Source organism: Silurus aristotelis (assembly GCF_946808225.1).
Source record: "Silurus aristotelis genome assembly, chromosome: 8".
Classification (NCBI taxonomy): domain Eukaryota; kingdom Metazoa; phylum Chordata; class Actinopteri; order Siluriformes; family Siluridae; genus Silurus; species Silurus aristotelis.
In genome coordinates, this window is record NC_139581.1 from 12,325,503 (window position 1) to 12,348,993 (window position 23,491).

The following is a 23,491-nucleotide window of genomic DNA, read 5'->3' on the forward strand; positions in this document are numbered from 1 at the left end:
TTCCAGAAGAGTGGATGTTATTATGACAGAAAATGGGGACTAAATGAATGGGACACTCAAAAAGCACATCTGGCACACATCTGCCACACAGGTGTCCAAAAACCTTTGTCCAAATAGTGTGTATGAACCAGGATTTTTGGGTTAAACTTAGGGTTGCTTAATAACTCGGATTTCTCTTTATGCGGCTCTGTCCTCTAATTTTAAAACACAAATAAAAAAACATCTTTTCCGCTTGCTTTTCCACCCACCCAGTAACTCATTTGCATTCTGTCTTCTTCGGCTTTCTAGTTTACTTTGCTATCTCATACTTATATAAACATGCATTTTCCCACTCTTTTTCAAGTTTTTATTACTGTTTGTTTTCTTTATTTGGCTTTATATAAATTTCAGTAGATTTTTTTTCCTTTATAGGATAACAGTGGTTTTATGTTCTTTGATGCGTCTTTGTGTACCCTGGAAGTGGCTTGTAAATAGGAACGCTTTTATTTAAGTGTGATATTAGAACAGAAATTCTAAGCATTTGATAAATTCTCCTGATGTTGTGGTAGCTTCAGCAAGCTTTATGCTTTCAGGTGTAACTTTGGTCGCAGTAAAGCTTCTAGTTCTGTAAGCAGAAGCAAAGAAATTATGATGTGTACCACCATTATACAAACCAATCAGAGCAAGGAGGTATATGTACGTGCCTGCTGATCCTCTCTCACACTCAGCTGTTCTAGCTATGGCACATTTAAATGTATTCTATGGGGTGTGATCTTTGAGGGAACACCAAGAACTAGACTAAATCTTTTAAACCAGCTGCATTCAGGTAACTTCCATCAAAATCACGTTAGTTTAGTTTGTATTCTGTCTGTCTAGGCAGTAGATGTTTTATTTATTGTGGTGTGTACACAGCCTGTCAAAAGGCCACCTTGTTTTTTTTTGGTTTTTTTGAAGATCTCTGAGTAATGTTTGATGTTCTATGCCAACAAACACACCTCAAAGCTGTGTAGGAGCAGTGAGGAAGTGCTGTTTGTAATGAAACGCTATGTCAAGTCACTAACCTGCACCCAACATCAGTTCCTCTGGAAGGTGCTGGATCAAAAGGTTAGAAAGAGCCCATGTCTAGACATCTCTACAAACCTCCTGGGAAATCCTTTAGGAGGCACAGTGAATCATCTCCTGGAGATTGGAGTACTTTGTGTGGAGAAAAAAACTGTACAGTTGGTATAGCTGCTCTAAAACCTAATTAGCTTTTAAAAGTGTAATCAGTGATTTTGATTAAAGCTACTTGTTTGGAACTTTAAATACATCGCGCTAAAGCTACACCCAGGACAGACTGATGTGTACTGTCTAGGCTAGACTTTCTTCATTACACTGTGCAAAAGTGGAGACATTTTTTTGTTATGGTATTAGAAATATGAAAGTATAGAAACCTCCTTGTGCTGATTGGTTGGATTGTGGTGGCCAACATCATTACACATCCTGTTTTTTGAAACATTTTACCTTAGAGTGGATATTTGATTGACAATAAGAATATATCACCACATATTTATAGCAAGAAATGGTCAGAAATAACTTATAATAAAAATAAATGAATACAAATGATTGAATCGATTTTTCATTGTACAGAAGCCAAAATAAAATTGAACCTAAAGTCATGTGCATGTGCACAAACACACACACACACACACACACACACACACACACACACACACACACACACACACACACACACAAATTCGCTCACAGCTCCATTTTGAACCCTTTCCAACACCCTACACTGAAACACACCTTTTAATCCCAGCATCCCTCCCTCTTTCTATCTTTCCTGTTTCATCCAGCACCACTCTGCTGTGATCTGTTTCTTTATCCTCTTTCATGCTATTCTTTACTCTCAGTTGAGATGTCGTCCTTCTGCTAGCTCTCTAAATCTCTACATCCTCTCCTTACCGCCTTTGCTGATAATTTTCTCCCTGCTGCTGTTATTGCTTTCCCTACATCCCACACATTTACTCTCTTCTCCTCCTCTACTCTGTCTTACTCTTTCTCGCTCCCTTTCACACTCTATCTTTACCCTGCACCTCCTCTCCTCATCACTTTGTGGGTGTAAACTCTCTCTCTCTCTCTCTTACCTCTCCATCACCTTGTTCTCTTCCATCTCTCATTTTCTCTCCCCCCCCTCTCTCTCTCTTACTCTCTCTCTTTCTCTCTCTCTCTCTTACTCTCTCTCTCTCTCTCTCTCTCTCTCTCTCTCTCTCTCTTCTCTCTCTCTCTCTCTCTCTCTCTCTCTCTCTCTCTCTCTCTCTCTTTTTTTTCTCTTACTCTCTCATGTAAATACTGCCTCTCTCCCACTGCTCTGTAGTCAAGCCTTGCGAAACATGCTCAGCATGGCGTGAAATCACAAATGCACCTGTTCAACCACTTAGAAATGGAGGAAGACTGCCTTCACTCATTTTTATGATGTGTTCTTCATTCTCTAAGCACATGCTTTCTCCTCTAAACCTTGAGTGAATGAGTTCCTCTGACTCAACCAAGACTCACACTGACCACAGCAATTCATTCATTAATTTTTTTCATATGATTAATCCATCATCTGTCACTGCTGAAGTGAGAGACAAAAAAAATCAAACAAGCTTACGGCCATCTTTGATAAAAAAAAAAAAAAAAATCAGCTTTTGACATGCTCCATATGACTTATGTGAAAACACTGAAAAAAGTATAGTTTTCACATTTAAAAGAGAAACTAGCTAAGTAGCTAATCTGTTTAAAGTAGCATATGAAAGCGAGTTTAAAATGTAGCTAGCTAAAATAGGAGTTTTCAGTGAAACTGCTACACCAAACACAACTACATTGTTAACTACATATTAAATATAGGGTATTATCTTGGCTGTTCATAGCTTGACAGACCAACTAAACAGAAGGTAAACATTATCCACTTAGTTTGCTAGCTAAGTAGATAATGCTAGGACCTTTAGACATTGTAGTAGTCAGAAAACCTGACAGCAACAGCAAATTTTTTTTTTTTACATTAGGAACTTATGTGCTGAGCACAGCTCAAATAAAAGCTTGCATTAGCAAAAGTTAAAGTTAGCCTACAGTTTAATATATGTACATACTGTGCATACAAGTCACACAACCATATGCTGGAATAGCAGAGACCAGAATAAAAAGTACAAAAATACTTTGCAATAAAATACAAATAGAATAAAAATAGAAACAATATGCCCAAAAGGGCCAAAATTTAAGTCATACTTTAGAACAAAACTCATTTCATGCTTTAGACTGAACAGGGTGTACATTTTGTGTGGAGCAAGATGCAGGCGCTCTTTTTATTTTCCACTTTCTTACTTTCACTTTTTTAGCAATTTTATTTTACTGTGCACGCACACCGCTCCGCTTGCTTCTCTCTCTCTTTCTGAGTTTTGCTGTCCCTGCTGGCTTGCCGCCTCCTCTCCATCCACAGCTGGCACTCAACCATGCCTTCGCTGCCGTAGTCATGCTTTGAATATTCAAGCTACTTATCATTTACAATATTTTATAGTTCACTATTCATATGCCTACAAAGATAATTTGTGCTCCAGCCTGTGTATTTGATCTTGCGTGACACTCATTAGCACGGAACAAAGTTACCAGGATTCATTTGAACCATTATAACTTGCACCAAGGTACACCGTATGTACACTGACATACTTTTATGGCCACCTGCCTAATAATTTGTTGGTCCCTCCTCTGCTGCCAAAACATTAATGAACTTTCAAGTATTAACACCATTAACTTCTTCAGCAGTTTGAGCTACAGAAGTTCGGCCAGCTTTCGCTCTCCACGTGCATCACTGTTCCTTCCTTAGACCACTTTTGATAGATACTGACCACTGCATACCAGGAACACCCACAAGAGCTGCAGTTTTGGAGATGCTCTGAACCAGTCGTCTAATGATCACAATTTGGCCCTGGTCAAACTCAAACTCAAATCCTTACGCTTGTCTATTTTCCTGCTTCTAACACATCAACTTTAAGAACAAATGTTTACTTGCTGCCTAATATATCCCACCCACTAACAGGTGCCATAATGAAGAGATAATCGGTGTTATTTACTAACCGGGCATAATGTTATAATGTCATAATGTTTTGCCTGGTCGGTGTATATAATTTGTCATCAATCTTTGTATTTGTATGCTAATTCCTCCCAAACCAAAAGGCTACATAGCTCATAAAAGCGGTTTGTGTGAGACTTTGTTGTGGGAGAAGCTCTCGACTATGAAGTGTTTAATGCTGTTAAAGCTGAGCTGGATCAACATCCTTATTCATATTGCACTATAGAATCCATGCATCGAACGTAGACGCATAAAAAAGGGTTTAATTGTGATCAATGCCTCTTGTGTAGCTTTAGGGATGTTCTGCAGGGCGTTAGAAAGCCTTTGATTTTTGAAGTACATGGAGTCATGTGTATTCCCCTGAAGGGGACATGAAAGCAATCAGTCACTCATTGCATCAACGAGCAGACTGCAGGCAGTGTAGCCGGACCGAGCCGTACCAATTATTCATGTTAGTGGTCTAATCCAGTTAACCCCTTTGGGTTCACCCACTTCCCTGATGAAATCCTAAACAGAGAGAGTGATGCTGTGGAGAATTATAGTGTGTGTCACTTCTTCAGCCTGAGGTGCTTCTCGTGATTAATAACAGGACTCATTGATCGGCACGGCGGCCCGTAGGTGTGCGATTTATGCTCGTGCGTCTGGCTGGGCATTGTGTGTGTGACCGGCTGTGACTGCAGTTTGCCAAAGGCTTTGAGGCAGCATGAAAGCATGCATGTGACCATTCTGTCACACACACACACACACACACACACACACACACACACACACACACACACACACACACACACACACATACACACCCGCACAGCGTCCAAGTTCTATTTTAGCAAGGGTACCATGGCAAGGGCAGAGCAGACCTTTGTTTACAGACTCAGCCAATGAGCACTATGCACCAGAAGGCAGTCTGTAGGGATGTGTAGGTGAATTAATGCCCAGGCAGTGTGAGGGTTTACCTGCACATTCACTCTTTAAATTAGAGTCCTGGAGATTCACGGCCACACTGTCCCAGCACACTCCCTAGGGTTTTCACATCACCTTCCGCTAATGGCTTATTAAGGGCAGCAGTTTTACAATGCAGGTGTTCAGTAGGTACTTAGGAATACTGTGCATTTCTTTGGTGTGTGTGTGTGTGTGTGTGTGTGTGTGTGTGTGTGTGTGTGTGTGTGTGTATGTTTGTGTGTGTGTGTGTGTGTGTGTGTGTGTGTGTGTGTGTGTGTGTGTGTTTGTGTTTGTGCTCTGTTTTTTCACTTGTTTAATTACTTTGTTATTTAGTTACATTGTACCTTTTTGCTTTGCATTGTATTTCATAATATTTCCACTTTCCTCCCCCAAATATGTTTTTTTTTTTTTTTTTTTTTACTAAAAAGTATTTTTAAATTTTTGCTTAAGAAAGTGTTCTGAGTTTTTTTTTTCTCTGGTCAGCAATTATTATGATCATAAGAAACATTAAAGGTGCTAGCTTTTTACTCTGACTGGATAACTCCAAGAGTAATTTGTCAAAAGATGATTTTTTTTTTTACTTTTTCCTCACCTTCAAGGTCTCGCCTTTAAAAGAGAGAGAAATATTGATTGGGGATTCCTTTATGCAGTCTTTTGTGATTATTTTGCTTTCATCGCTAATCCATAGACCAGGTCACGTCAATCAGCAGCTAGGTCCTGATACAGACCAGGCGAGTATTTCATCAAACATCCAAACTCCATACCAGAAAACATGGGGGAAAACGTGGCATAGTTCAGCGACTTTAGTTTTTTACAGGATTTTAGTTTAACCAGTTCCCTGCTTTTATGTCAATTATTTTGCTGAAGGCAGCTCATTAAATCATAGGTTACCTGCTTAGAGATATTAGCTCACAAAAGGAGGTTTTTTACAAACTTTCATAGATTTTTTGTTTTTATTATTTGGTCTTATAAGTGAACATAATGTGGCATTACAGTGGTACCTCTGAATATGAATTAAATTCGTTCCGGAACACGATTCACTGAAATATTCGTATTCTGATACGAATTTCCCCATAAGAAATAATGTAAAGTGGAATAATTCGTTCCAAATGACCCCAAATATTAATAGAAGAATAAAAATACAGCCAATATGCTCTAATATCATTTAGTATTCCGCATTTAATAATTGTGCCTTAACATCTAAAAGAGTAAAACATTATCTTTTTTTCTCTTTTTTTCACTTTGCTTCGTTTCTCCGCCTTCACTACTTTCGCCTTTTTCAACTTTCTTTAAAAAAAACGTATCTATTGAAACTTGATTTTAGCGACTTTTTAAAATAGCACTGAAGTGAGACTGAGACTGAAGTGAATATTAACGAAACAAAGACACACCGATAAACGCATAGCTAAGACGGTGCTCTCACTACGAATTGAGAAGTTGAGAAATTGAGGGTTGAGAAGCGTGAGAGACGGTACAGAAGAACCATCGTCCCTTCGAATTTTAGCCCGCGAGGTTCAGAGGTATTTTTCTGAATTCTGAATTTTTATGCGTAAACCGATATGAATTTCGATTTGTATTCTGAATTATACGTATTCGGGGGCATTCGTATTCAGAGACACCACTGTTTTTAAATTCGCCAAACTGAGGCATGATAAAAAAATACCCATTTCAGATTGTCTTGTTTATAGATACACTGTATGGACAAGACACCAGTTTTTTCCAGCCATATGTGTTTTCCAAATGTGGTACCCAAATCTGTTTCATCATGATAATGTCCCTGTGCACAAAATAAGCTCCATAAGGATAAGCTTCACATGGTTTGGAGTGGAAGATCTTGGGTGCTCAGATATAGAGCTCTGACATCAACCCTGTGGAACACTTTGGGACGAATTAAAACACTGACTGTACCTAAGGCTTTCTCACCCCACATCAGTACCTGCCTTTACTAACACCCTTGAGGATGAACGAGAACAAATCTCCTCAAGCGCACTCTGAAATCTAGTAAAACATCTTCCCAGAACAGTGGAGGTTATTATAATGGGTTATTTTAAATGTAGGATAAGATATTAAAAAAGCACATATGAAACAAATGGAACACAAATTTTTGTCTAAATAGTGTATTATAGTATAAACTTATACTCAATGCTTGAGTATTTAAAGGTTATTGTTGTCATTATTCAACCCTGACATATTATTTTGTAACCTTTTTTATTATGTACGGAATTTTATGTACCTAGCTCTTTACATATTTTGGTTAAATAGACACTGTTTACTTTTCTTGCCTGCTGTTTTATAGAAGAGTTATTATCATCGACTTTTAGACGCTTGCCAGATCCAAGTCTGGAGGGTGTTAGCGGTGAACAGTTCAAAATTTCTCCTCCCCTCTTTCAAGATTAGAATGATGTTGGAGTATCTGTGGTAATTTCTCTTAGGGAGATAGAATTAAAAACTGATTCAGAAACTGACTGTCAATACTTCATTACTCTGTGGCTTTGCTGCACAATGCAGTCACTATTATATGCTGTAACAGTGGCAGGGCTGTGCCCCTTTTTAATTTCCCATAAAAAAAATAAAATAAAAAAAAATAGTTTTTCCAGCACAACCCATTCAAAATGATTCGATTAATTTAGATTTGAAAAGCTCAATCTTTCAAAGAGCCAGAAGCTTATTGTTTTTACAGCATACTGTGAAGCCAGTAGATTAAAAACACGCTCCTTAAATAGCTGGAGCCGAGTTCTTTTCAGCAATAATTAATGCATAATTAATTACAATCACAATTAAATCCCCTTAGGGTGCTGAAGATAGACTTGGAATATGTTGTTTATAAAAAAGCAAAAAAAAAAAATCAGATTTGAGTTATTATAATGAGATTGCATGGTGAGTCATTGCGTTAGCACATAATGTAACGTTTTGTATGTTTAATTAATGGGATGATCATTGAATATAAAATATTCTCAATGATCTAATCTATTCATCTATTACCCTGGTGTTGTATTGAAAATGGTGCATGTACTAAGCAGATTGTATTATGAAAAAGAAGCATGTTAAAATTCACAAGAGTTAAAGCCATTGCAGATCCCTACATGCAGCAAAGATAGAAATGATTGCCATGACAAAATGTGCGAACATCGTCTTTTTTGTTCATTTGGTGTGACGTAAGCCATCCAGGCCCTCAGTGGTATGTCAAAGTGACAGTTTCACCAAAGCACAGTAATCTTCTTGCTCTGTTTCAGCTTTGACCTGCTCTCCAGCGGGGGTGTGGCCGTAGCACTGCGCTTCGAGCGTGCGCCGTTCATCATGCAGGAGCACACGCTGTGGCTGCCGTGGTCGCGCTTCTTTGTCATGGACACCGTGGTCATGCGGCATGAAGTGAACGACATCCCAAGTTGTGACCTCAGCAGTTTTACCCGCCCAAGTCCAATAGTACTGCCCGCTCCTCTCACTGCCTTCGCCTCGGCCTGTCACGACAGAGGCATCGTAGTGCCTGAGATCCAGGTGAGTGGTCACGAAGAGCCTGAATTTAGACGTTAATTAATATTGAGACCATAGATATAGGAAACCTGCTGTAGATTATATTGTTAACTTTGTTCATACGTCAGTTTTAGAGTAATCACTTGTTAAACAAGTGTACAAGTCTGAAGAGAGATTTGATGCTACCCTAAACTATGTCAGCTCACTTTATGTTGTCAACATTTCAATTTAATTAACTGGAAATATAAGTAATGCATTGCGATAAATTAATGCACTTAAATCTGCTAAGTAATTCTGCATAAGTATTAAAAATCCAACTACAAGTTCAGTCAAAAATCCAATAAAACAAAAAACGCCCTGAAATCCTTCTTTAAACGACATTACAGAATACTATCTTACAGTAGGTTCTCTTCTAGAAGTCTATTCCTTATTCTTTTGCTTTGAGGTGTCAGTGATTCTAACATCCAAATACTACACAGGCTTTTTCACAAAAAAATATCGTCAAAGCTTATGTTGTGTCGGACGACTTCTGGAAAAAAAAAGTGTGATAAAACGCTAACATCTGGCTGGCTGTGAATTAACAAGAGAGTTAGTAGCAGGTTTAATATCCTATAAATTCTTTTTTGCAGCATCGCACAGAGAGGGATTATGACACTATTGGATTGTGAATGCATTTATAGAAAACTATAATTCTGTATAATGTGAATATAACACCAGTTTTATAACATGTAGCATTAATGATGAAGTATTTCAGTCATCCTTTAGAATTCTGCTCTGTCTAGTTACCGATTTCCTTTTTTCCCGTTAGACAAGAAGTCACACAACTCGAAGCAGCACAACTTTTTTTTTTTTTTTTTTACGAGTTTTTCACATAGCATCTGTATCCGGAATGTGTACGAATGCTTCAAAGATATAACAGACAACCCATGGGTTCAGCAAAAACTGTAGGTATTCTAGGCTAGAATTCTCACAGGAGTAAAATATAAATAAGAAAAACACCTTGTAGCACCTGGGAGGGATCAAATTACACCAGATCGCCATGTAGAACTAATTCCATTGCATATTGGTTGTTATTGATGGCTACATTTTCACAAGAGGGGAACAGATTCTGGCTTTTTTATTTATTTATTTTTGCATTTCTATTTGTGTTTTTTTTTTTCTATGCTTTACATATTTATGTTTAATTTTAAGTTGCTTTAAACATATGCATCTGTTTTAAAGTCAGTGCATATGGAAGCATATTTGTATGGCATTCTGGGAAAACCCTGCACTGGGTGACATTTTGACATTTTCTACAATACGTGAAATCTTCAGGCTTTTCTGAAATAAGTATTTCTTTTGCACAGGTTTGAAAAAAATTGAAAGTAAAAATGTGAAAATTGCATTTTAGATGCAAGATTCAATTACAGTTGCAGTGACGGTCTAAAATCAACCGCTCTTTATGGACTTTATTTATATCTAATATGTAATAAAATGTTTTTTTTTTTTTTCTACAAAAACAACAAAAGGCACTGTTATTCATAGTCTACAGCTGAGTTTGTCAAACCGGCTCTTTATTTACAGAACGTGATCTTTACAGAAAGTCTAGGAAGGTTTAAAAGTAAATAAAATATTTCTCCAGGGCTTGTGAGCAGCACAGTAGAAAAGTGTTGGCCCTGACATAAAGAGATCCAATTCTGGCAATGCTGTAGCCAGAAAAAAAAAAAGGTCTTGGAAGGGATGGTTTGCTTTCATTCTCCTTTGTCAATCACAGAAAACACTAGCCAGCCATGGACATCTGTAAGCTCGTGTCTGCGGAAAAGGGCGCTTTCTTCCAAAATGTGCTCATGTGCTGTGTGATGCAGCATGAGCATCCGCTTGGAAAGATGCATTGGCTAGCCTGGTGTCTCTCGGAGGAAGTACATTGCTAGCCATCACGTTAGAGTGAGGAGCCAGTCAGAAAATAAAAAAATAATAATTCTCAGTCTGGAACACATTTATTTCTGCAATTAGACAAAAATGATGATATAGAAGAGACTAAGAGTTTAACTAGAGGTTGTAAAAAATAAATAAATAACTCTACCACAGGACATTTGCTAAATATAAATCTCATTGGCTGTTTCATTTCAAAATCATATTAGTCATTGCGGACAGTGTTGCTCTTTATCCTCGACTGTTTTGCATTTACCGTTCATTAGCATCCCTATAGATTCACACTGGGAGAGCTTTAATTAGATGAACAGTTGCTATTAGCTTTTAACAGACGGAACAAAACACATCTGGCCCTTTAGTGCTCTCTGTAAATGGATTGTATGCCCTCTATTGCACTGCGTGTTTTGATTCATTCCATGCCAGCTGGTGTCACTGATAGAGGACCCTATGCCCTCATATACAGAGGAAGCAAATTGGAAAGAGCATACATCAAGTTGGAATGGAGGAGTGACTCTAGCTAGTGGCAACACTTTCATCAGGGCTTTGTAATTGGTTGGAGATGCACAGTGTAATTTACAGCGCAAGCTTTTTGCAGAGCAAGGATAATTACGTTTAGCAGAAAGCAGACACTTATTGAATTTGTGTATCCAGAGTTTGCAGTCACAAGTGAAAAGCTGCATGTTTCTTTCTTCCGTCAGAGGGCAACAAGGGCTTCGGTGCAGGTGGTTCAAGTGTTTGTGTTTGTGATAGCAGATTGATGTTGGTCTATGAAGATATGTCAATTTGCTCAGTAATTCATTTCTGAAAGACAATTGCTCATTTGTTGTGTGTTTTTCTGCCCACTCCTGTATGTACTTGTCTGTGTGTGTGTGTGTGTACCAGTGTCCATGTGTTTCCATCTAATTATTTTGACTCCCTCTTTGCTATGCAAGATTAATGGCTCTGTGCAACATGCATTGCTGTCTGGTCTATTAATATCAGACACCACCTTTCCCATCTTTCCTCTTATTGGCCTGGGGACTCACAGATTACTGTGATCTTTTACACATATTTTACACCATTCTGCATTTTTTTTACAGTCTATGGACTTTGTTACTGTCATTAATAAGATTTACAAATGAGCCCAATTTAGCAGACACCCTTCTTTTTCTTTGTCGTCCTCTTTATCTGTGCATTTGTGAAGGAGTCACTGACTGTGTTAATTGCTCTGGTCTTGTCTGAGAAGCAAAGTGCTACATGTGGTGACTTAATGAGAGCACTGCAGTGTGCGTCAAAAAGATTGTAAGAAAAAAACTAACGAACCAATCAATTCTGTGCACTAGGCCTTTGTGGGAGCAAAGCGCTGCTCTTTGGCTGCTTATCCTTTATGCAGATGTCTGTCTGATTTCATTTCACGTTCATTCATAGCAGAATTATTATTTTTTTCATTGTGCCAATGCACCCAAATAAAACGAGTTTATTCAAGTCTTGTTATTGGGCCCTATTCACGTTCCAGCTGTGAGCATCTGCTTCAGTGCCAAATGAACTCTGGAAAGGTCGCACACTTGGAGTTTGTCCATCCATTCTGGCACCTTTTGTTAGTGTTTTAATAACTTTCAGTACCGAGTAAAGATGTAATCTTTTCTTGTGCAGGCTCTTCAAGAGGAAGTGCGTATTCCCGGGACAGATTTGCGCCTGGCATATCTGAGCAGTCGCACAGCAGGATATAAATCCATCCTGAGGGTCACACTGACCCACGCGGTCATCCCTTTCAGCCTGATGAAGGTACATCTTATGGTGGCCGTGGAGGGCCGCCTATTTAGAAAGTGGTTCTCTGCGACACCCAGCCTCTCGTACGATTTTGTTTGGGACAAGACGGATGTCTACAGTCAGAAGGTGTATGGGCTTTCTGAGGCGTTTGGTAAGTGGATCATCAAGTGGTTGGTTAGATTTGTTTTAGCTTTCACTGTTTATATGTTAAATATGCATTGGCAATTTCTTTTGTTTTTTATTTTTAAATTACTTCAATATTTGTAAAGTGAAATGCAATTAAGACTTCAGTTCTATACTACTCTGTCCTCTACATCTGCCCCTTTCAAACCAACTACCTGCATGTCTTACCTCACCACATCCATGAACCGCCTCCTTGACCTTCATCTTTTCCTCCTTCATGGCAGCTCCATCTTCAGCATTCTTCTACAGATATACCCCATGTCCCTCCTCTGCACATGTCCAAACCATTTTAATCACTCCTCCCTCACTTTGTCTCCAAGACGTCCTACATGCACTCTCTCTAATAAACTCGTTTCTAATTCTGTCCATCCTCGTCACTCCCAACGAAAACCTCAAAATCTTTAACTCTACTACCTCCAGCTCCATCTCCTATCTTAGAGTGAATGCCACTGTCTCTAAACCAGACAACTTAACAGGTCTCTCCACAGTCCTTTAAACTTTCCCTTTCACTCTTGCAGATACCCTTCTCACAAATCACTCCTGTCCCTCTTCTCCACCCACTCCACTCTGCCTGCACACTCCTTTTTTTTACTTCTCTAACACACTCTCCATTACTTTTGCACTGTTGACCCCGGTACCTGAACTCCTCCACTTTCTCCGCCTCTTCTCCCTGCAACCACACCACTCCACTGCCCTCCCTCTCATTCACACACATGTACTCTGACTTACTCCTTCATTCCCCTTCTCTCAAGCACATACCTCCATCTCTCCAGGCTCTTCTCCACCTGCTCCTGACTCTCACCACATATCACAATATCATCCGCAAACATCATAATCCATGAAGACTCTGTCAACCTGTCCATCACAACAGCAAACAGGAAAGGGCTTAGGACGGATTCTTGATGCAGTCCCACCTCCATATTGAACCAGTCTGTCGTTCTCACTGCACACTACACTGCTGATACACTGTCCCCATACATGTCCTGCACCACCCCCACATACTTTTCTGACACACCTCATGCAATACCACAACTTCTTCCTCGGCACCCTGTTATACGCTTTCTGTAAATCCACAAACACACAATGCAGCTCCTTCTGACCTTCTCTATACTTCTCCATCAACATCCTCAAAGCAAATATTGCATTCGTGGTGCTCTTTCTCAGCATTAAACCATAATGTTGCTCACAGATGGTCACCTCTTCCCTCAGCCTGGCTTTTACTACTCTTGTCAATAACTTCATGGTGTGACTGATCAACTTTATTCCCCTGTAGTTACTGCAGATCTGCACATCTTCCTTATTCTTAAAAATTGGTACCAGCACACCCCCTTCTTCATTCCTCAGGCATCCTCTCACATTCCGGAATCTTGTTGTACAATCTGGTTAAAACTCCACTGCCATCTATCCTTAACATCTCCATGCTTCTACCGGTATGTCATCTGGGGCAAAGGACTTTTCACTCTTCATCCTCTTAATCGCTGCTCTCACTTCCTCCTTACTAATCCTAGCCACGCTCAAAAAACTCCCTCCATTTTCTCAAAACACTCTCCTCAATCGGTACAAATCCATTTCTCATCACAATACTGTGTTTACTATATTGACATACACCGCTCAGGCATGACATTATGACCATCTGCCTAATATTGTGTTGCTCCCTCTTTCGCTGACAAAACAGCATTAACTTGTTTAGCAGTTTGAGCTACAGGAGCTTGTCTGTTGGATCGGTTCCCTACTGTTCCTTCTTTTGGACCACTTTTGAAAGATTCAACTCACCACTCACACTCACCACTGCAGACCGGAAATATCTCACAAGAGCTGCAGTTTTGGAGATGCTCTGACCCAGACGTCTAGCCATTACAAATTTGGCCCTGGTCAAACTCGTTCAAAGCCTTACGCCTGCCCATTTTTCCTGCTTCTAACACATTAACTTTGAGAACAAAATGTTCACTTGCTGCCTTTTTGTTTTTTTGGAATCTCTTTGCTCACAGTTAATTTCACACTCATTTGATGATTTGTTCTGATTATTAAAAGCATACAATGTAACTAAATAATCTTCTCTGTAAAATCATCATGATCATCAGCTATAGAGCAATGTGACCCTTTTGGAAGCGTGTTCAGGTGTGTGGGTTTGTAGAAGGAATGTTCACTCTTGTGTGTTTGTGCTTGAACAGTGTCTGTGGGCTTTGAGTATGAGTCATGTCCTGATATGATCCTGTGGGAGAAGAGGACAGCAGTCTTGCAGGGCTACGAGAGCACAGCTTCCAACCTTGGGGGGTGGAGCATAGACAAACACCATGCGCTCAACATTCAGAGCGGTGAGCTTACACACACACACACACACACACACACACACACACACACACACACACACACACACACACACACACACCGATTTTTACTTTTACATAAGAATTACATTTCAGGTTAAATGTCAACAGAAACCAGGATAAAAATCTCAGAGAGACTGACGTGGTAAACGAATGGGGACACGACTGAGTACAACTTCCGCAGGAGTTGATGCATGACACCTTTGCCCGAATGTTTCTGAGTGCCTGATGAATGACACGTTTGAAACCAATAATTTAAATCACTAGGAAGGCAAAGTAAAAACAAAACATAAACCCAGGAGTCAGTGAAGAAAAAGAAGAATGTGAGAAATGTCTGTAAATAGGAGCTTTTCAGAAATGAAGGAGCTGTCAAGGACATGTTTCATCAAATAAATGGCAGAGTAATGAGGCTGCTAGTAGACAAATCACCAGCAGATGCAAGTCAATTCATGTCAAGTGGCTTGTCATTCTGCCATTCACTGTGTATTTTGTTGTTTATGGTGTAAGTGCAGTTTATCCACTATATTGGATATAACAAAAATCACTAAAATTTTTGTAGAGGAAAGAACAGAACAGTAGATAGTAGATATTAATGAAAAGCAACGTTTATGTATTAAAATGCAAATATCTTTTACATCTGTTTTTATAAGGCATTTATTTAATAAAAAACAATTGGAATGCAGCAAACGTATCACAATTGAGTGCTCATCCTGTTCCAAAAATATAAGTGCACACTTTGTCATATACGGATTATTAATGCTACAGTTCTCCAGCCTCCACACGCTGTCATTTCGGCGCCATGGACTTCACTGACATTCTGACATGAAGAGGCCATTTTGTCCATTTGGTTTCTCTTTATTGTCTTTTTTTATACCTTTTTGGTGGGAGGTCAGTTTTCATCCTTCTGCCGAATTGGTTTTGAAAGACGGGAGCCATGCGCGCTCGCCACTTTCTATCAGGAGCGAGCTCTCTCGCCGGCGTCCATACACACTCATCACAGGAAATGAGCGTACTTACAGGAGCGTGTGGAGCGCAGGTGGCACTTCGATCTGTCACTGATAGCAAATCCAGTCGGCGGGAGAACAAACTGCTCCGACAGAGGACTTCCTCTGAAGTTGATTCTGGCTCGCCGTCAGATATCTCATTCATTCATGCATCTCTCGCTCTCTCTCTCTCTCTCTCTCTCTCTCTCTCTCTCTCTCTCTCTCTCTCTCTCTCTCTCTCACTCTCTCTGTCATATCTTACTCCCCATATACTGTATATTCAATTTGTATGTATGGATTACACAATGATCAGAAAGAATTCCATGCGAGTGACTGTGTAGGCTCTGTGCTAATGCGCTTTACATTTATATACAGTGTACTAATCTAGTCATTTTTACTATTTTATATTATACATATATATATTATATAACATTTATTTAAATTTTTTTGGACTTTATTCGTACAGTATTTTACCATTTTCACTTGCCAGTGATTATGACATGAATTTAATTTGCAATTGATCATTATGGATATATTGATCTCTTTAGAAACGTGTTTGGATTCATAATCATCTTTAGCTTTTCAACTCTTCACTCTTAAAGCTTTTATTAATTATTGGATTTAAGCTATAGTCCCAGGACTTTTTTTTTTTACAATGACAGTTTTGTAATGCTTTTAAAAAATACAAACATCTGGTTTAAGTGCTAAAAATACATTTTGTAATACATTTTATTTAAAATACATTAAAGAATAAAAAATGTAGTTCTAGTTTGATCTCGTCAATCGAAACTTTCAAACCAAACACAAGTGCAACATGAACATGAAAAACCTCAAGCCAAGAAATGTAAGTTTTTCTTGATTCGCATCCATTCAGCTCTGCTAATAATATGGATTGCTTTCATCTGTAGTAGCAAAAATCCTGTTGCTTCATGACAGTAGGATGCCTTTATAAATAAAGCTGAAGTGAATTAAATCAGCAGTGAGGCCCTGTGACTTCCCATACTATACTCTTATCATAAACCAGAAAGAAAATGAATAATCCCATAATCAATGAATAAAACCATAATTGCATACAAAAGAAAAAAAAAAAAACGAATTAACACTAGTGTGTGTGTCAGCATGTTATTGTTATTGTTAAATACTTTTTAATGTATGCTTATTTCACACAAATGTATTTTATCATCACTTGCAAAACAATTATCTCTCATCTACTACAGGTATCCTGCACAAAGGCAATGGGGAGAATGTATTCATTTCCCAGCAGCCCCCAGTCATCGGGAGCATCATGGGTAACGGACGGCGGCGCAGCATCTCCTGTCCAAGCTGTAACGGTCTGGCTGATGGAAATAAGCTTCTAGCTCCAGTAGCTTTGTCCTGTGGCTCTGACGGCAGCCTATTTGTGGGTGACTTCAACTATGTCCGTCGAATCTTCACTACTGGGAATGTCACCAGCGTTCTGGAGCTTAGGTACATCATGTCTGCTACAGTACATTCTCCCAGCACTCATATACACACATCGATTATTTTTGAGGCTTCTAAGATAAGCTTCCTGACAGATAACGGTTATCAGCAACACTTAAAATCCGGAGAGCTTTACTCCAAGTTAAATGGGATGGCCTTGAGTGTAGGGTGTAAGAAGCAAAACTTGAAACTATACGTGTATGTATGTGTGTATATATTGCCATATGTTTGCAGACACCTAGTCATAAGTATGGTATCTGCTTTTAAAGCATCACTTTCCACATTTAGTCCCAATTTGCTCTTATAATTCCCTGCACTTTTCTGGAAAGATGTGCCACTTGATTTTGGAGTGTGTTTGTGGAGATAAGAAACTCATATGGCTGGGAAAGTCAGGTGTCCCAATGTTTTTGTACATATAGTGTATGTATGTATGTATGTATGTATGTATGTATGTATGTATGTATGTATGTATGTATGTATGTATGTGTGTGTGTATGTATATGTGTATGTGTGTATATATATATATATATATATATATATATATATATATATATATATATATATATATATATACACACACACATAATCTAATGAGAAAATTTTGTATCTAATTCTTCTTTTGAACTTGGTAATGTCGTCTGCAGTTTATCATGTTCTTTTTGCATTTTCTGCTATCTTTTCTGCATGAGCTAAATGCTAACACTCTTCTAACTTGCCATTCCTAACCTCTGCTAATGCTTTGGTTATCTTCCTTCTTTCCTTCCTGCTGTTCTTATCAAACATTACAGAAATAAAGATTTCAGGCACAGGTAAGAGATTTCTGAAAGGATTATTTTTTTCTTTCAAGCATCACCCATTTCACAATAATATCTTATGTCATACAAGGCACTTGAGCCTATAAAGATTTGCCAAAAAAAGCATGCCATACGGGTGAGATCCATTCTGCCAGCTTGAGTGGTGTGTGAACATTCTGACCTAGCTACCCACTCAGTGCATCAGAAAGATTCAGATCTCCCACAGTGGTGAAAAGGGCAATGTGATGTCAGGCCGTTGGATATGCTGATGGGCACGGACAGAAGTTAGTTTGATGCATACATTGCCACCCCTCCCCGAATTGTGGTCACAGAGTAAAGTTAACATTTGCAGAGAGCGATCTGTCAGTGTATCAGAGAGAGCCAGACTCCCAAGACCATTATTTGAAAAGACAGACAGGTAGATGGAGCAGCCATGTCAAGTCATGAACTTAGCATAAGCCCTGTTTCAGTGCTTTAAATATTTTTCACCCTCAGGGGACATGGCTCTAATAACGAAAGTATCCACCACTAGGAGCAGGGAAGAAAAAGCAGACTGCTTTATATATAGCTCAATTTGACATTTTGGTCAGAGAAAAATTACGCACTTAACCGCCTTTAGCGTCATCCAAGTGTGCAGTTAATTAATGAAGTTCGATGTCACAAATTGTAGTTCATCATCTGAAATGCTCTAGACTTCAAATGGAATGTCTGAGGTTGAAAAACATCATAGGATTTGCGCTTGTGGGCATTACTTCTCATCACAGAGTACAACTTAAGTTGTCCATGAGCAGGTGTCTGGCATGACAGTGAGCAGCAGTGCTCAGGTTTGACTGACAGGACCTAAATGATGTCTAAGACTGGGCAAAAGTAGCATGGCAAACATCAGCTGCTTACATTCTTCACAGGAAAGCCATCTCGCACGAATCACCATTGATTGATCTTCATGCTGGCAGGTCACAGCTCCCGTGGTGAACGTTTCAGTTCTAGGCAGGAAAGAGGAAGGTTTGAAACATTCCATCTGTCTCCATATGAGCAGAATTGCACCATATGGCTAAGTATAACTATAGATTTAACCCCTTTATATTGTAACCCTGGCCTACATCAAGGATCTATGTCATTTGGGTGGAAAATAAAAGGTTCCCTCAGGGTTTTTTTGATGGTTAACCAATCCAGGATTCCAGTTAGATTTTTCTTAAAGTCATTGGTGAACAGGAGTCCCTTTGTTTCAGGAAGCATTAATTGATCTTCCATGGGGATAAACCAATGAACCTTAATGGGGTTTTTTTTCCAGAATATCATTTGAATGTTATTTGTTATTTGATCATTGTTAAACTGAGAAAAAGTAGAAACATGAGCTGTGTCAACTGGTATTTATGCATTAATAGTGAGAAAGTGAGGTGAGAGTGTGTGAAAGATAGTTCGATTGTGTGTGTCAGACCTCACTGCCACGTGCTGTTACCATCAGTAAGGTGTCTCTTCTTTGCCCAGGCAACTGTTCATCATCACGATGACCCATTGTGAAATCCAATTATCCCCCTGAAACTGTCAGTAGCAAAGGAATAGAGAGTCCACGAATTTATGAGGTATTCCTCGCATAAAAGAGCACAACGGGAAAACCATGTGCAGTACAGCAGCCAGTGATATACTATTTGAACTTCAGGGAACTGTGAGAAAAGAGTCAGTTTGCCAACTGTGCCTCACTTCCCTGCTGATCCTTAACAAACCAAGGATAAATCTTTTTTTTTGCAACAATCCCTATTTGCCTCTATTTAAAATGGAGGTCATCATTCAGTGTGGCCATTGGAGATAGAGATGACTTCCTGTCCTCCGGTCAACTGGAGCATAATTTTTTTAAGCATGCAGCAGAAGGTCAGTTGTCATTCCGCATAACAAATAGGAGTTGGCATTAGGACAGATCCACTTCTTCCTTTTTTTCACATTCCTTCGAGGTCTTCCTCTTTGGCAAGGCTGACTACACCCTAGGCGATATTCAGGGATTGTGAAGAATCAATCTAGAGCACTGCTTCTTGGACAGACAAGTTATTATCATTAATGATGTGTAGCAGGACAGCACTGTTTTGAAGCCTTATAACCTATATTTAGGTCTCCATTGCCTGCTACACTATGACACGCATTAGAAAAGAGCAAATCTTTTCTCAGTATTCTGATTTTTTCTGACTCTTGACCTTTTTAACTCTCTTAAAGCATTTCTCTCATCTTGACCTTTCTGTGTTCATGTGGAGATAAGCGCTTGTGTCAAGACCCACTATAGGACAAAGAACACCAAAACAGATCAAGTCACTATAAGCCAAACATCAAGTGAGAGACCAAGCCTTTAACTGATCATAGGGAGTTCTTTTGGGTGTGAATTTGGTGGCTGGCAGACGGTAGTCTAGTTGTAGTGATTCTGAAAACCTGGGATGGATGAGAGAAACCATGTTAAAATAAGATAACTAAAAACAAGATAGAGTGACAAGTGAGGTTTTTCTTTAAACTTTATTTACTTTATAATTTCCTTGCTGCCTTCTCATTTTAGCCAACCAAAATGATAAAGGCACCTTTTCTCGATGAAATGATACAACAGGGTGCCTGATTGCATTCCTAGAAGACTGGGAGTTGGCCTTAAAACTTGGTAATATTGTGTCTTTGAGCAAGGAAAATGGCCAGACTGTGTCGAACTCTAGCCTTTCAGACCTGACGCTAAGCTCCCTAAGGTACTGTATAAAGAAAGACTGGATTAGTCACCTTTAGTATCCGAGTCCACATCAGTTCAAGTGCCCAGCAGCATGCCACAATTAGCCAACATGTGATTTCCTGAAACTTTAAATTGCAGTGCCTTGACCTACGTCCCTTATTTGATAAGATTGCAGAGGGGAGGACCAGCGACAAATGCCAGGGTAAAGTTTGCATTCCAGTAGGTAGCTGGCTCTCTCACTCCACTCTGATTAGAGCTATTTTGTCAGACATTGATGTTGGCTCCTGTGTAGATGTGAGAGATGGCTGTGTCAGCTTGACTCTTTTGTATAATGGGCTGTTTTGTTGAGCAGTGTGCCATTTTTGTTTGAAAATGTATAGTGTTTTAGATACCAGAATTCAGACGGCATACATTTCTATAAGAAAGCTTTCCTCTCATGGGAAATTGGCCGACCACCTGCCTGTATGAACTGACAACACATTAGCCGCCTGGAGGTTTTACTCGGCATGGGAAAACCGAACGTTTGATTGTTGAACAGAGGCACACATATTGAATATGAATGCAATAACCATCACACAGATGTCAATGGCAGCTAAAATGGTGTGATATAATTGGGTTAGTATTTTAAAGTCGTTATGTACGCATGGCATTTCTCCATCACAGGTTTTACATACGCTGTAAACATCTGCTAACCAGCTCCTCACGTGACTGGGATTGTTAGGACAGTGGAAAGAACATGCTACAAATATATCTACAGAATGACTCTATAACTGTATTCTACACAAACATATTGTGTAGAGATTTTCTTCTTTATTATCATGTCGCATGAATTGATATGACACAAATGAAAATTATTTGTGCTAATTTTTTCTTTTCTTTTTTATTTAGTAACAGTCCAGCCCACAAATATTATTTGGCAACGAGTCCGGTGTCAGGAGCTTTGTATCTGTCAGACACCAGCAGTAGGAAGGTGTTCAAGGTGAAATCCCTGAACATGGTGAAGGATGTGGCTAAGAACCTGGAGCTGGTGGCAGGGACAGGGGACCAGTGTCTTCCCTATGATGAAACACGATGCGGAGATGGAGGCAAGGCTGTGGAGGCGACTCTCACTAACCCCAGAGGTAAGAACTTGAATTAAATCGAGCACCAAAAACCGCCATGATGCACACATCCGGCAATTAAAACCGTCCGTGTGGAAACATATGTAATTTAAAACACCATAATTACTTTCAAACATTTACAAGAATATTTTGTCTTCATGCTCTAGGTTAAATTTGGTTTCACTAAAAAAGTAACATACATTTGCATGAAGCATCTATATTTGTCCATGGCCATATTGATTAGAGTATTAAAAACTTATTAAAAAAGTATTAATTTAAGGTACATTCACAGATACTAATGTGCTATAAGGTTGCAAGTTAACTCAAAAGTTAACTTATGACTCATATAAGTTAACTCATGACAATCGTGCAACTAATTGATTTGTTTAGGCTGAGAACCAGATGCTTTTAACATTTGTTTTGCATGTTTACTACTCAGTCTGAGAAGGCAGGTTGTTCAACTGTGGTTGTTTCGTGTTGTAGATTTCGGAAAGGGATTTTATTATATTTTATTCTGAATGAGTAAAACTGATGAATATTTAAGGGTTAAAAACGACAAATCAAAGAACCCTATAGCGTACCTCTTACATCTTTTGACCTCACCAAGAACAAAAAAACCAAACATACAATTTGCACATGTTTTACAATTCGCAGAAATTGGATTTTTGCTCCCATGAAAACGTCTTTAATCTGATTGAAAGATTTTGATTTAATGTTATTCCTTCCCCTCAGACTAAAGAAAATTGTTCCTGCTTAGACCAGATATGCCAAAAAAACCATACTTAACTTGCTGGTCTAAACTTAGCTTAAGCTGCTGACAGCTTTTCTGTAAAGGCATTATGTAAAATCTTGATTATGGCACTTGGAAAGATGCCCTTCTGCACTGTTTAGTTACAGCTGTCAGAAAATGCTTGCTCTAAAGCACACAAAATAAAAATTATTCATGATTTTATAAATATTTTAGCATATTTACCTAGAAGTACAGTCATATTGATATCTATAGCATTTTAGGGAAATAGATTTTTGACACGCTGTATTACTCTGTGTTTATCACCCATGCTCAAAATCCTCCTCTGTATTGAGGTTTCTTATTATAGATGCAGATTAGAAACTATCCAGACTGCATAATATCACCTTCCAGCATTCAGTCTGAAATTGTTAGTAAAACCTGCAGTGCAAGGCCAAATTATACAGCCATCATCCATCATGGGCTGGAGAATGAGGGTCGTCTGAGTGGTGGATGTTTAGTGCTTGCAGTTGTTCATTGGAGTTGTGGGGCTCTTTAGAATGGGATCGGTGGTGCAGACATCTTGAAAGAGCTTTCGTTTTACAGCCCAGATCAATGCCTCCCTCCATTTCCAGAAATATAGGCATAATGATATTTTCTCTCTCAAGATTTGTGATCGATACTGCATGGCCAATGTGTTGTGTGGTGTTCATAAAATAAATAATAATAAATAAATAAAGGCTCTTTTGCTACAAGAGCCGCTGATTACAGATTCGGCGCATTATAGCTCTGCCACACCGATTCCTAACTGTTAGATGTTTGATTAGTCACTCGATCACAGGCTGTCTTACAGCTTCACTATTTTTATGTTAATATTGTGCAGTCTGTGCCCATTCATTTTCCACTCTTAGGTGTGTGTGTGTGTGTGTGTGTGTGTGTGTGTGTGTGTGTGTGTGTGTGTGTGTGTGTGTGTATACTGCTTTAGGAATTATATACCACGTTATATGATTTCATTATTCAGCTTCACACAGGATGCCAATGATTACAATTGCACCCAAGCAGTAGAATCGCTTTAA

The 23,491-nt window shown here is 39.0% G+C and overlaps 1 protein-coding gene across 14 annotated transcripts in view; it reads left to right on the forward strand.

Annotated features, from left to right (window-relative positions):
- tenm4 (teneurin transmembrane protein 4) overlaps positions 1–23,491 on the forward strand; it is a 205,271-nt gene that overhangs the window by 144,040 nt on the left and 37,740 nt on the right. For 11 of the 14 annotated variants that reach the window (XM_083548345.1, XM_083548346.1, XM_083548344.1 and 8 more), the window contains 6 exons: positions 8,248–8,509; positions 12,029–12,296; positions 14,500–14,643; positions 16,856–17,105; positions 17,888–17,908; positions 21,477–21,709. In XM_083548345.1, coding sequence (XP_083404471.1) covers positions 8,248–8,509; positions 12,029–12,296; positions 14,500–14,643; positions 16,856–17,105; positions 17,888–17,908; positions 21,477–21,709 — 1,178 coding nt within the window. The remainder of the gene's footprint in view (positions 1–8,247; positions 8,510–12,028; positions 12,297–14,499; positions 14,644–16,855; positions 17,106–17,887; positions 17,909–21,476; positions 21,710–23,491) is intronic. The other 3 variants (XM_083548350.1, XM_083548355.1, XM_083548353.1) reach the window with 1 other exon arrangement.